The sequence below is a fragment of the Bidens hawaiensis genome, unplaced genomic scaffold (assembly GCF_021521415.1).
Source record: "Bidens hawaiensis isolate Kalapana, Puna unplaced genomic scaffold, B.hawaiensis_p1.1 tig00006387_1, whole genome shotgun sequence".
NCBI lineage: Eukaryota > Viridiplantae > Streptophyta > Magnoliopsida > Asterales > Asteraceae > Bidens > Bidens hawaiensis.
Genome location: NW_027491429.1, coordinates 1,455,453 through 1,470,298, shown reverse-complemented (window position 1 = coordinate 1,470,298; position 14,846 = coordinate 1,455,453). Strand labels below are relative to the sequence as shown.

Here is a 14,846-nt window from a genome sequence, read left to right as displayed (position 1 = left end):
CCTCCCCTCCCCTCCCCTCCCCTCCCCTCTTGAAACCAGTTTGATACACCTCTAGGCTCTAGATACTTGGTTTGAACTTTGTAGGAAGAACTAAGAAGGCTTGAAGGCCCATTGCTTAATTTATTGATAGCCCATAAAGATAAACGGAACAGATTAGTTGGGCTAATACCAAAATCCCTTTTGCATATTATTGTGATTCGTGAATTGTGAGTAATTATACCTTTATATTGTTAGTAGTTTGGGGCCGTGTATTACACGGGTAATTGTTGAAAATTTTAAATTTTGACCATTAAGTGAAATACATTCAAGAAATTGATTATATATTGTTAATATTATTACAATTAAATTAAAATGACATAAATTACATAACTAAGATTACACAAATATGTTACAAATAGGTAAAAACTTCTTTTTATACTACATTTGTGATTGTATTAGCAGGTATATATTGTTTATCAAAAATCAAAATTTTTATTCCATGTCTGCTTGTAGCTATTAATAAAGTAACATATAGACCTGTTTATAACTCTTGATATAGCCATATATAGTTGTCCATGTGACAAAAAAGGTTCTCCAAGTACATACCAACTCTAGATAAATGATAATATATATCTATGATACTAATAAAAAAAATATTCATACACATAAAAAATATCATAAGATTTAAAGTTGCATAAAATGAATGTAGTGATTCTTATATATAATCGTTGAAAGTAGGGCTGTCACTTTTACTCGTAACATGAAACCCAACCCAAGAAAACCCGTACATGAACCCAAACTAACCCGACCCGAGAAACTCGAACCCAAGAAAATACTAACCATAACTTGAACCGAAGTAATTCGGGTTGGTTCTTGGGTCCGAATTCTAGGTTTCGGGTCAACCTAAACACTTTTAGTTTTAAAATCATATGTATTTTTAGGTATTAAATGCTAAGCCTTAGCCGCTGACGTTATCAAAACTTAGTCCAAGTTGATTGTTCTCATTCCACATATTATGAATCGAATGTTTATTGTTTATTATTTTGAATATAAACCATAATAAACACTAATGACTAATCGTCTTTTGTCAATCCATATGGAGAATACTTATTATATATAGTAACGAATTTTGTTGGAATAAACCTATAATTTTAATGTCATATATTTAAATGAATTAAAAGATAATGACCATATGTGAAAATTGGTTGAAAAAATGTGAGGATGACTATGATATTGATAAGTGGCAAAAGTGGTAGGCTTTTATTGGAGAGATGGATAGAAATGGTTCTCTATTAACAAATAAAATTTTAATTAACTAATTAATGGTTAAACTTTTATTCCAACAAACACAAAACAAAAGACTCATTCCCCCACAAATTAAAAATTTTTAAAAATTAAGACATTTTTTCAATGTATTAAATTCCATTATTTACTTCTAAATTGACCAACTTTAAATACTTTTTATTATTATTAAGATAATTAGTTTAAATTGAAACGGCTTAATCCTCTTTTAACTTTCAAAATTTGATTTTGAATTAGATGATAATTTGTTATCTCAAGTACGAAATATACTCCAACTCAAACGGCTACTCCATATAGTCCATTCAAACCCTAGCACAACATCTATAAATTGTAACCCTACAATTCTTAAGTGTTAAAAATCTTTTGCTTAGAAAAATATTTCTATTAATCAAGTTTTCTTTATATCTTTTAAGTGTTCTTGGCAAATGGGTTCAACTAAGTTCTCCCTATTGTGCTTCATTACGTGTTTAGTTTTGTTTTCGCTAAACTTTGACACGTACGAAGCAACAGAGTTTCCAGTTGGTGGAAAAGAGAACTCGTGGAGCATCCCTACGTCTCCTAACGCGTTAAACGTGTGGGCTCAACATGAACGGTTCAAGATCGGGGATTCGCTAGGTAAATGTCGATTTTACATATTTTCGTTACTTTTATAAATATTTTTACACATGTTAAGTAAACCTAATTACCTAAACACTTTATTTTTATTAATATTTGTGGTTTAGTGTTTAAATATGATTCGAAGAACGATTCGGTGTTACAAGTGGAGGAAGGAGATTACAAGAACTGCATTAGAACGAAGCCGATCCAAGAGTACAAGGACGGTAACACCGTGATCAAGGTTAACGAGTCAGGTGCATTCTTTTTCATTAGTGGTGCCGATGGACATTGTGAGAAGGGTGAGAAGCTTGAAGTTATTGTTTTGTCACACAAACATAGCTCTCTGCCGCCGGCTTTGTCTCCTAATGAGTCTCCAGCCGTAACTACACCAGTAGTAGAAGCTCCAAAATCGAGTGGTGTCAGGTTAGACCTTTGGATCATTGATATTTTCATCGTTGCTGTGGCTACCTTGGTTGGAATTGCTATGTTTTGAAGATAATGTTCTAGTTTTTGTGTGTTTTTTTTTTTTTGAATTTTTGTGTTTTGGTTTAGTTTTATTTATGATGTGTTAGTTTGAATGTTTTGCTTGAAGTTTGCATGAATTGTGGTAGTTTCTTGAAGACCTTTTGAATTTTTTTATTTTAATATTATTATTTTCTTATATTGATTTATTATGATTATGATTATGGTATGGTTATCATTTTATTATTTATTTGTTGATAATATTTTGGGGTGTTGATAATTTTAGGGGTGTTTGATGGTTTAGTTTGAAATTATGAAACAGTTTAAACGTGTTGGTAGTTTAGTTTTGTGATTAATTTAAAAATTGTTTACTAGTTTAAGAATTTATAAAACATATCAAACGGTTTGGTTTAGGGCATATATGACACGATAAAAATAACAAATTTTATGTCAGTTAGTAACTTTTTATATAGAGACGGTGAATATTATCACTTATTTATTTTTACGCAAGCCGGGTAAGTTACATAACAACTAATCATTCATCTTCTGTTTCACAACATAATGATTGTGTTAGGGGAGGTGTTACCGAACAAGCATTGACTAACCGATTCAAACAACATTCTTCTTCGATTTCACAATCGGTTACACTAACCCAAATTTGAGTGTCGATTTCATAAACCGAGGCCAATTGCATTGGTGTAACAGAACAAGCCGATGAAGCCAATGCAGCGCGGTGCCTTGTATTTTTATTATAAATGCTCATCGAATTCAAATCTTTTTTATTTGCTTTTATTTTATTTATTTTTAATTAGAAGATCCTGTTTAAATATTAGTTAAAAAACATGCAATTCATTTTAATTAAACATTTATGAATTAAAAAAAACTTTTTGATACTTGAATCTAGAAAGTACCATAACATATGCAAAGGCGGTTTTCAAAACAATACAACGTTAAACAACCAAACCAAATCAAATCTGAACACTTTTCGTTTCACATCGTACTTACCAAAACTGGAAACCTTTTCCCCCATTTGTTTCTTGTCCCAGATTCTTCTCTCTCATCACTTTCTCTCTCTTCCTTCAACAACATAACTAAATCATCTCCGATGTTAACTCTTTCAATCATGTCGTTTGATTAGTTTCAACTGTAAGTCCGGTTCCTACTCATGTTTTATATTATTGATTATTATTGTTTCAATCTGTATATGTAATAAGTTATTGTGTTTGTTCTTGATCAGTTTCTATATGTTTGGTTTGTGATGGTTAATTTTGTTTTTTGTGATGTTAATCAACATGCATTTGGTTAAAACACAAACAATATATATATAAAGTGGCATTTGTATCAGATTTATTAATTATTAATCATCTCAAAGTATTAATTATATCATTGATCATAAGGGGCATTTGATCGATTTTGCGAATGGAAATCGGGGCATCTTAGGGATTGATAATTGGGTATTTTTTGATCTAGTTCATTATTTTTTATCGATTTACAGTTGGATTTATGTGTAAAGACTTGCTAAAATGTTCAAATATGGATCAAGATCCCGGTTTATGAGGTAACTCTTTTCTCATTTTTTATTTATTTAGATCGGTTGCGAGAATGTATTTAGATCGGTTGCGAGAATACAATACATAACCAATTTTAAGTAGAAAAAACCACATAAATACTTTACATTATGTAATAAAATAATGTATTATGTTGGGGTGACAATTTATGACACAACATAACAGATATCAGGTTTTTGGGTTAGCATATTTGAAAAAACTTATTGTGTTTGAGTTGACTTGTTTAACCTGTTTAGTTAAACAAGTGGATCCGCTAGCCTGTTTGGTTAAACAGGTGGCCCCGCTAACCCATTTATGACATGTTTAACGATATTTTACAAACCATCAAACCCATTAACACATTTGCGACTTGATTATTGACCAACCCACCAACCCGTTTGACACACCTAGATAAACGGGTTAAACATGTCATGCTGGGAAGCGTATGGAGTTCTAATTTAACTTTTTGACATTATTTCAGGTTGGATGATTTAGATTCAAGATCATCATCTCCTAGTTCTTCAGTTCCTAATAACAGACGAGCATTCGATAGACTAATTCATTCAACCGAGAATCCCTCAAAATCTTTCAAAAAAGGAATAAAAAAAGGTTCACAAACACTTAAGTCAATCGCCACAACACTCGGATTTGGAACATCACGCGCAGTCTTTGCAGAAGACCTCAAAGCATCAAAGAAAAAAATATTCGACCCGCAAGATAACACCCTTTTGACATGGAACAAATTTTTTGTAGTCTCGTGCATTCTTGCGGTATCAGTGGACCCGCTTTTCTTTTACCTCCCGGTTTTCGACCACTCCAACACTTGCCTCGGTATAGACCGAAAGTTAGCCATTATAGCTACAACTTTGAGGACCATTATTGATTCATTTTATCTTATTCACATGGCACTTCAATTCAGAACCGCATATATTGCACCATCGTCTCGGGTTTTTGGTCGAGGCGAACTTGTGATTAATCCTGCACAAATTGCTAGACGATATTTGCGGTGGTATTTTATTATTGATTTTCTTTCGGTCCTCCCATTGCCACAGGTTAGACGCGCGCCTAGTGGTTAAATATTACTGTCACATTATTAACATCATAATATGTAATGTACTAATGTTACATTATTATTTTATAATGTTGCAGATTGTTATATGGAGATATTTGCATAGGTCTAGAGGCTCAGATGTATTGTCTACAAAACAAGCATTATTCTTTATGGTGTTACTTCAATATATTCCAAGATTTGCACGAATCCTGCCGTTGACTTCTGAGTTAAAACAGACCGCTGGTGTCATTGCTGAAACCGCATGGGCTGGTGCTGCTTATTATTTGTTGCTATACATGCTTGCTAGTCATGTATTATTATTATTATTATTATTATTATTATTATTATTTTAATAATTATTAATGTTTGGAGTAAACTGCAGTTTTCGTCCCTGTGATTTGTCCAAATCTGCGGTTTTAGTCCAACAGTTTCAAATTTGCGGTTTTCGTCCCTGTGGTTTCATTTCACTTGCAATTAAACCCGAATTTATTAGCCCCGTTAAGTCTGGTCGTTAAACCCATCAGCGTACCCATCACGTGAGGGGCAGTTTTGTTCTTTTTTTCCCAAAATAAACCCCAGTCGTTATTCGCAAGCCCCCCTCACGTGAGGGGCTGGAGTGTATTTTGGGGAAAAAAAGGACAAAACTGCCCCACACGTGATGGGTACGCTGATGGGTTTAACGACCATACTTAACGGGGCTAATGAATTCGGGTTTAATTGCAAGTGAAATGAAACCACAGGGACGAAAACCTCATATTTGAAACTATTGGACTAAAACCGCAGATTTGGATCAACCACAGAGACAAAAACCGCAATTTACTCTAATGTTTGTGTTCATTTTTTTGCAGATAGTCGGGGCGTTTTGGTATTTACTATCGATAGAGCGTAACGACACGTGTTGGCAACGAGCATGTGAAAAAAAACGGTCACGACACAAGTTTTTTATATTGTGGAAACGACTACATGTCGGGTTATGTTGACTGGAGAAACGTAAGCAGCTCGGTTTTGACCGAGAATTGCAGCCCGGATGGTGACAACCCGCCGTTTGATTTCGGGATCTTCAAGCAGGCATTGTCATCAGGCATTGTTTCATCACAAAAGTTTGTGTTAAAGTACTGTTATTGCCTATGGTGGGGCCTACAGAATTTAAGGTAAACGGTTTTCAGAACTGGATGACGTCATAAATAAATATAAATTTAATAATTAAATTTAATAAATATTTGTAATTGTGACAGTACACTTGGGCAGGGGCTTCAAACTAGTACTTATGCAGGAGAATCTTTATTTTCGATAACACTCGCGATATCCGGGCTTATTCTTTTCTCTCTATTGATCGGTAACATGCAGGTTTGTATTAATGTATTATCAAAATCTGTTGTTTCGGCCTTCGGGCCCGTTTGGGTGCAGATAATGAAATGTTTATTGTGACAGACGTATTTACAATCGCTTACAATCCGTCTTGAAGAAATGCGGGTTAAGAGGCGTGACTCGGAGCAGTGGATGCACCACCGGTTACTTCCACCTGACCTTCGTGAGCGTGTGAGACGGTATGATCAGTACAAGTGGTTAGAAACCCGTGGCGTCAATGAAGAGAGTTTGGTTCAAAGTTTACCTAAAGATCTTAGACGGGATATTAAACGACATCTTTGTCTCTCGTTGGTCAAACGGGTAAATTCCATAATCCATAGTTACGTACCGTCTGCATAGGTCGGTTTTGGGCTCAAACAGAACCATTAACCGAAATTTTGGGTTTTGGGTTTTTGAAAACCGTTCAGTTTCTTTTTTTCCGGTTCGGTTTTGGTTTTTTAGGTTATTCCATTTGGGCTTTAATTTATTTTTCCAAAAAATATTGGACCAAAAATTATTACACGTTTGGGCTAAAATTCAGTTTTTGAGTTGTTGCAAAACCATTCAGTTTTGGTTTTTTTCGGTGTGGGTACGGTTCGGTTTGGTTCTTTCAGTTTTACCATTTGGGCCAAAAATAGAAAATTGGGCCCAAGTAATGAAGTTGTACTTAAATATTTTTGTTAATTTACGATTAATTGATTATTATACACTCGGGCTAAAATATGTGGGTTACAATATTTATTAATTATTTATAAATTACTTAACATGCAAAATTAGTCAAGAAAATCCGTACCTTAGGTTCGGTGCTGTTTTTTTTTGTTGCATACATGCAAAACCGAAACCGAACTGAAAATTCTGTTTCTAAGAAAATATAAACCGAACTTTTGGTTTTTGATCATCTCGTAAAAAATAATGATGTTCGTTTTTAGGTTCCGTTGTTTGAAAACATGGACGAGAGATTACTCGACGCCATTTGCGAGCGACTAAAACCATGTTTATTCACCGATCACTCTTACATTATTCGCGAAGGCGATCCCGTTGGCGAAATGCTATTCATAATCCGAGGCCGCCTCGAGAGTGTAACTACCGACGGTGGCCGAAGTGGATTTTACAATCGCGGCTTATTAAAAGAAGGAGATTTCTGTGGAGAAGAGCTTCTAACGTGGGCCCTCGACCCGAAAACCGGGTCTAGTCTCCCATCCTCGACTCGAACCGTTAAAGCATTAAGAGAAGTGGAAGCGTTCGCGTTACCAGCTGACGAGTTAAAGTTTGTTGCGGGTCAGTTTAGGCGGCTGCATAGTAGACAAGTGCAACATACTTTCAGGTTTTACTCGCACCAGTGGCGGACATGGGCTGCTTGTTTCATTCAAGCAGCGTGGCGGCGGCATTGCAAGAGGAGGCATAAGGAGGAAGTGGAGGTGGAATTGGCGGGTGGTGGCGGGTCTGGCAGCCTTGGTACTACCTTGTTGGTATCAAAGTTTGCGGCCAATGCGCTTCGTGGGGTCCACCGCTACCGTGATTTGAAGACAGGTGACGGTAGAGAATTGGTGAATTTGCCAAAGCCACATGAGCCTGATTTTAGTGCTGATGCTGATTAGTTTTGTTTGTTGATACTTGTAACTAAAGGACAAGCAACAAGTAATTAATATATAATATATTCTCTGTTGGTGCATATTCTGTGTGACAATAGCTTAATAGTTAATACATTAGTCGTGTTTGTAATCGAGTCTGTAATATTTGTGTTTGAATGTTACGTAAACGGGCTTGGAATAATGGGCCATGCGAACTTGTCTGGCTATATAAAGGCAAGTTCGGTTTATGTTTTAAGTTAGACTTCCGGCCATTCAACCGTTGATAGGGATAGATGAACGGTGTGTTCGTGAGTTCCAGTTCTAGTGTTGATTGTAATCTGTTTATAATCAACACAAGAATCGTTTAAAGTGAATTGTTCTTGTTATACTCGTTTACCTCTGATAGTACGTATCAAACTATCAATCATGTATCGATCCACTCTAGGGACCTACATTGTTATCCTATTATTTCTGTAGGGGTATGGTACTAAACCCGGTTTTACGACCCTAAATTTATTATGTTTGGCTTATTTTATTATACGGACTAATACAATGTTATTGGGCTGAGGGGGTTTTGTGGAGGTAACCCTAACTGGGCCAGGCCCATTAGGGTACCATGATGGTGGCCATGAGGCTCTCTATATAAGGAGGTCTTCACCTCCTTATTAGGGGGGGATGCTCAGTAAGAGCTGCCATCATATATTTTTGTGTCTGTAAACAAGAGATCCTTGAGATTTCTTAGCAGTCACCTCCACACCCCCAAAAAGCCATTGCAGATCTCAAGCAACCGGAGAAGAAGATCAAAACGTGGTTCGTTCATCTCGAAATCCGTGGAAACATCGTCATGGATCAGGTCAGATTCATTTCATGCTTCGACATTGGCGCCATCCGTGGGACGACAACGAGCTACCCTTCGATTTTCGCCTCGGTCCTCCGATCTGTTCATCAAATACTCTAGATCTATGATTTCTTCTTTCAGATCTGTTCTATGGAAGTCCAAAAAATCCGCAGATCTAAAAATATTTCCAGATCTAGAGATATACAAGGAGAAATACCACCAAACTTTGGGGAAAACCTTTAGACCTGTGCTTTTCTAAATGAAATATACCAGATCTAGTTATGGTTTTTTGAGATTTGGGTTCGTTTGAGCAATAGTCACGTTTTCATATTCATAGACCTATAAATCCTCTCAGATCTGTTGGTTTTTACATAAAACCTACCTGATGTGGATATTCAAAATCTTACAATCTATGAATATATCTTTGGAGCATCTTCATAAACAGCTTCAGCAAGCAAAGCTCCCCGCAAGGCGTTATCAAAGCCTTGAGGGTCAACTTCAGCTTCCACAAAGCTAAGCTTCCGCGAGCCGTGAGCAAAGTTCCCGTGAGGCGCAATCAAAGCCTTGGGGGTCAGCTTCAGATTCGCATGCGCACTCCCGGCGATTACTCTCCGCCACAGCGGGTCGCATGCGCGCTCCCGGCGATCACTCTACGCCGCAGCGGGTCGCATGCGCGCTCCCGGCGATCACTCTCCGCCACAGCGGGTCATCCCGGCGATTACTCTCCGCCACAGCGGGTCGCATGCGTGCTCCCGGCGATTACTCTCCGCCACAGCGGGTCGCATGCGCGCTCCCGGCGATCACTCTCCGCCACAGCGGGTCGCATGCGCGCTCCCGGCGATCACTCTCCGCCACAGCGGGTCGCATGCGCGCTCCCGGCGATCACTCTCCGCCGCAGCTGGTCGCATGCGCGCCTGGCGATCACTCTCCGCCGCAGCGGGTCGCATGCGCGCTCCCGGCGATTACTCTCCGCCACAGCGGGTCGCATGCGCGCTCCCGGCGATTACTCTCCGCCACAGCGGGTCGCATGCGCGCTCCCGGCGATTACACTCCGCTATGCATGTGCGCTCAATTTCGCCATGCATGCGCGCTCTCCCCGCCATGCATGCGCGCTCAACTACGCCATGCATGCGCGCTCAACCTCGCCATGCATGCGCGCTCTCCCTGCTATGCATGTGCGCTCAACTCCGCCACGCATGCGTGCTCCCGGCTACGCGCCAAATTTAAAGGTTGGGAATCCTCATAAACCCATAAGGCCACGCGCCAAATTTAAAGGTTGGGAATCCTCATAAACCCATAAGGCCACGCGCCAAATTTAAAGGTTGGGAATCCTCATAAACCCATAAGGCCACGCGCCAAACTTAAAGGTTGGGAATCCTCATAAACCCATAGGCCACGCGCCAAACTTAAAGGTTGGGAATCCTCATAAACCCATAGGCCGCGCGCCAAACCAAAAGGTTGGGAATCCTCAAACCCATACGGCTACACGCCATATTCAAAGGTTGGGAATCCTTATAAACCCATATGGCCACGCGCCAAACTTAAAGGTCGGGAGCCTAATAATATCCCACATGGCTACGCGCCAGCTTAATTATTCTTATAGCTCGTAAGTCGCCTCGCGCGCAAGCTTTATTATTTTATAGCTCGTAAGTCGCCTCACGCGCAAGCTTAATTATTCTTATAGCTCGTAAGTCGCCTCGCGCGCAAGCTTTATTATTTTATAGCTCGTAAGTCGCCTCACGCGCCGGCTTAATTATTCTTATAGCTCGTAAGTCGCCTCGCGCGCAAGCTTTATTATTTTATAGCTCGTAAGTCGTCTCACGCGCCGGCTTAATTATTCTTATAGCTCGTAAGTCGCCTCGCGCGCAAGCTTTATTATTTTATAGCTCGTAAGTCGCCTCACGCGCAAGCTTAATTATTTTTATAACTCGTAAGCTGCCTCGCGCGCAAGTTACATTACATTATTATTGAGACGCGCACTCTATCTTTTATCAGGCCCCGCGCCACTATTGTTATGATGCGTGCTATATCTTATTCATGCTAGTGCACCATCATTATCATAAGGACCACAACATGTCACCATCATGGAGAAAACCTCCCAAAACTCAAAGACAATAAAGACAAGGCCGAAGAAAAGGGAAAGAACCGCCTCACGTCCTAACACACCTTATAAAGTCCAGCGCTCCACCTAAACGCTTGCACGCCTAGGAGCAACACTGGACTTGGGGGGCTTGTAGGGGTATGGTACTAAACCCGGTTTTACGACCTTAAATTTATTATGTTTGGCTTATTTTATTATACGGACTAATACAATGTTATTGGGCTGAGGGGGTTTTGTGGAGGTAACCCTAACTGGGCCAGGCCCATTAGGATACCATGATGGTGGCCATGAGGCTCTCTATATAAGGAGGTCTTCACCTCCTTATTAGTGGGGGGGATGCTCAGTAAGAGCTGCCATCATATATTTTTGTGTCTGTAAACAAGAGATCCTTGAGATTTCTTAGCAGTCACCTCCACACCCCCAAAAAGCCATTGCAGATCTCAAGCAACCGGAGAAGAAGATCAAAACGTGGTTCGTTCATCTCGAAATCCGTGGAAACATCGTCATGGATCAGGTCAGATTCATTTCATGCTTCGACAATTTCTTTATTTGATACTTTTATGTCAAATTATAAATCATTCTTCATAAGTAACATGCAACATTATGAACATGACTTTAAATTCTTGAAAAACTATCCACAAAATGTAACATTAATATTTGAATAAGGTAACAAGGTTATGTAGAAATTAGAAAGTGAAGTAGCATAGCAAGTTGTGAAGTGATGTAACTACTTGAAATTTTGCTTTAGGGATTTGGAGACGCGAGGGTTTCGAGTATCCTAGAAAAAAACACACAAAACCAAAAAAAGTTTCAAACTACAATGTTAAAATTAAAACAACGTATTTTTCTTTACTTATAAAACAAATTATCAAATAATATACTAACCTAACTTGATAATACAATTCAAAAGAAGAGTAAAACTAACTCGAACCATAACCGTATTCATTCGGGCGTGATTTGGTTGTTCGATTACGGTTGCTATTAGTAATAAACGGAAAACATAAATTATTATAAGCAGTCGATCTATAATAGTTAGAATGACAACAATCAATTAGAGCCAGATTCTAATAACTTAGTGACCAAAACTTAGCCTATTATACATAAAATATATTAACTTTCAAAACTAAAAGTTTATTCGGGTTTCGGGGTTGACCGAAATATTATAAATCAAACCCAAGAACTAACCCGAATTACTTTGGTTCGGATTCGGGTTCGGTTTAGTCTTTTCTCGGGTTCAGGTTCTTCTAGTCGGGTTAGTTCGGGTTCGGGTACAGGTTTTTTCGGGTAAAAGTAGCAGCCCTAGTTGTGCGGTTTTTACAATATTATTACAAATGTGAGGAAACGATGCATTAACTAAATTTGGTTTGTTTATTACATTTTTTCACAAATAAACAAGAAAACATAGAACATAAAAACAACCAATCATATACAATATGTTAGTCCTCTAAGGTTAATTACGTGCCATGCCGGACAGTTGTAATGAATTGCAAACTCACAATTTAAACACTTAAAGATCATCTCGTATTGGAGACGACAACCACAAAGTTTACATTTACCATCGCGTGCAATCCCTTGACAGAATGAAAGCGGGCGTGGATGCATTGCAGTATTGTTATACGTTCCCCCAAATTTCACATTTACAAACTGATGAATGGCTCCGTTACCCAGGAGGGCATTACTATCCGCATGTGTTTCATACTGGAGTATTGACGGAGCACAAGCTGGATGCATAGACTGCATACACTCATCACAATGATAGAACGGATAGTTAGGATCAAATTCCTCCTCGCAAATTTCACAAAAATATTCACTCTTATGATTCTCAACGGGGTAGTATCTCAACTTCAAAGGATGCTTGTCACACTTGTGCGTAGTTGTCTCGGGTATTAACAAAGCGCAGTGTGCGTGTAGATGAAAATCATCACAACTATGACAACTGAATGCAAACTTATTAGAATAAAATTCATACATGCACATTCTACAGTTGCCGCGGTTTATGTTTTGAACTCTTGAAAGGAGGTGATTTGGATGAGAGGCATGAGTAATTTCTTTAGGTAAGAAGGCACAATTAACGTCAATACAATACATACATTCATCACAATAGTAGACAAATCCGTTGCAAGGTAAGTCACAAATATCACAATAGAATACTCCAAAAAACTTACCCGGGATTTTTGAATGGGAAACTAGGGTATGTTCTGGGTGACCGGGGTGGTCTTTTAGTTCGGTAAGTAGTCGGGTACACCACTCATGGAGCACAAAGTTACAATGCCCGTCTTCATTAGCACACACGTAAACTGGCCTACTCGTAATTGGTCTCAAGCATCCATCGCACAAAAGTTCAATCTTTCTCATAAGGTCATGGTAGGATATTGATTTTATACTTGAAGAGGTAGGGCTCGTGATATCAGCGAATCGTGAATCCTCAAGAATTAGGGGATGTTGATGACTAATATGTGTTTTAGTGACCTCTATTGCACTACATTCACCTTCTTTGAAAAACATGTGTTGTAGTATACCATAAGATGGATTAAGAAAGGGAAGATGAAGAAGATCAAGATGTTGAGCATCTTCATAATTTTTAATGATTTTGCCTGTACCTATGTGCATTATTAAATTAAACATCAATGAAGAACCACCAAACATAAACATATTATGTAGATCTAGCTACGTACCTGGAGATGTAAGTATAGACATGAATGGCTCATTTCTTGATGTTGCACAATCTAGATGGGTATAGTATATGCACTTTTCACATTTATAAATCCAAAGATTCTGATTAGAAAATCTTTTACTACATACCCTACACCGTGGGAAAAAATTAGATTCTTGATCTGCTTTGGGAAAAGAATAAGCAAGGGAAAGTGGATGAATATGAGAGAAAAAATCATTTGTCGTATGTTGGATATGCAATTGATTAGGTTGGAAAGCACAATCACTATTATGTTCCTTACCACATGCATCACACTTGCATAAAATTTGTCTAGTGATGCAAACTAAAGGATGTTTGTGGTTAGGATGGTGGATGATATTTGTTCGTAGCCTTTTCGCAGCACAATCTAGATCAACTTTAAAACCGCATCGACGACAATAATAACAAAGTATTCGCAACGAATATTGATAGCTACAAATATCACACCGCCATTACTCATGCGCCCATCTTCTTTTGTATGCGAGGTTATCATGGGCGTCAATGGTATGACCAGCATGACAAATTTCTACCGATGTTTTTGGAAGCTCTGCACAAAACTTATGGAAGGCATAATTACATTGGCTACATTTGTAGTAATACCTATGAAGCCATTCGATATTTTTGCTACATATGTAACAAGAAAACTGGAATTTTTGTTGTGCAGTTAAATCCGCATTCTCATCCTCTTCTTCTTCATACTCTTCTTCATGTTGCACTTGCTCTGCCGACAAGTCAATTAGATTTAATGGATGTTTGTGAAAGTGTGTAAACATTATAATTTTTTATATATTTACTTTTCACTATCAAAACTAGCTAAAAAACCAAAAAAAAAAAAAGATCGAAATTGGAAAGACAACAAATAGAAGAGAATGAAATATAGAAAAATGATTGTAAGCTACCATTTGTAACCACAAGAGACTTTATAATACTATCATGCATGCAACGATATATATATTCTTATCTATATTCTCAAGTTTTTTTTTAAATATTTTAAGATGATGTATTCTTATCTTTATTCTCAAGTTTATGCTAACTCTTATTTTTTAACTTTAATATTTTATTTATTTTACTATTTAATTAATTTTGAGTATATTTTATATTTTCTGAAATTACTTTTAGATTATAGAATATTTTCTTTTATATATATCAGAGAAACCATTACGACATGCTTAAATTTATCTACGTTTTGATGTAGGTTTCGTTCAGAACGGAGTTGCATTGATAATGCACAAGTTTACTTAGCGTAGACGAATAAGGCCATTAAAGCTTTTTTGGTTATTCATTTTTGCGATAGTGTATTACGTTTCGGTCTAAGTTTTGTTAATTAACGTTTTAGCGTGCTCCAACGAATAGGGGTGC

The 14,846-nt window shown here is 37.8% G+C and overlaps 1 protein-coding gene and 1 pseudogene across 2 annotated transcripts; both read left to right on the top strand.

The window, feature by feature from the left end:
• Positions 1–1,694: 1,694 nt before the first annotated feature.
• On the top strand, positions 1,695–2,633 carry LOC143632314 (early nodulin-like protein 15). Its single transcript, XM_077100866.1, has 2 exons — positions 1,695–1,896; positions 2,004–2,633. Exons 1-2 carry the CDS (start codon positions 1,707–1,709, stop codon positions 2,369–2,371), a joined length of 558 nt encoding a protein of 185 aa, XP_076956981.1. The 5' UTR covers positions 1,695–1,706; the 3' UTR covers positions 2,372–2,633.
• A 1,221-nt stretch (positions 2,634–3,854) lies between these two features.
• Positions 3,855–7,950, top strand: LOC143632382 (putative cyclic nucleotide-gated ion channel 5; annotated as a pseudogene). The gene is made up of 7 exons (XR_013153509.1): positions 3,855–3,898; positions 4,369–4,939; positions 5,037–5,290; positions 5,759–6,089; positions 6,174–6,285; positions 6,370–6,606; positions 7,215–7,950. The product of XR_013153509.1 is annotated as a putative cyclic nucleotide-gated ion channel 5 (transcript).
• Positions 7,951–14,846: the final 6,896 nt, after the last annotated feature.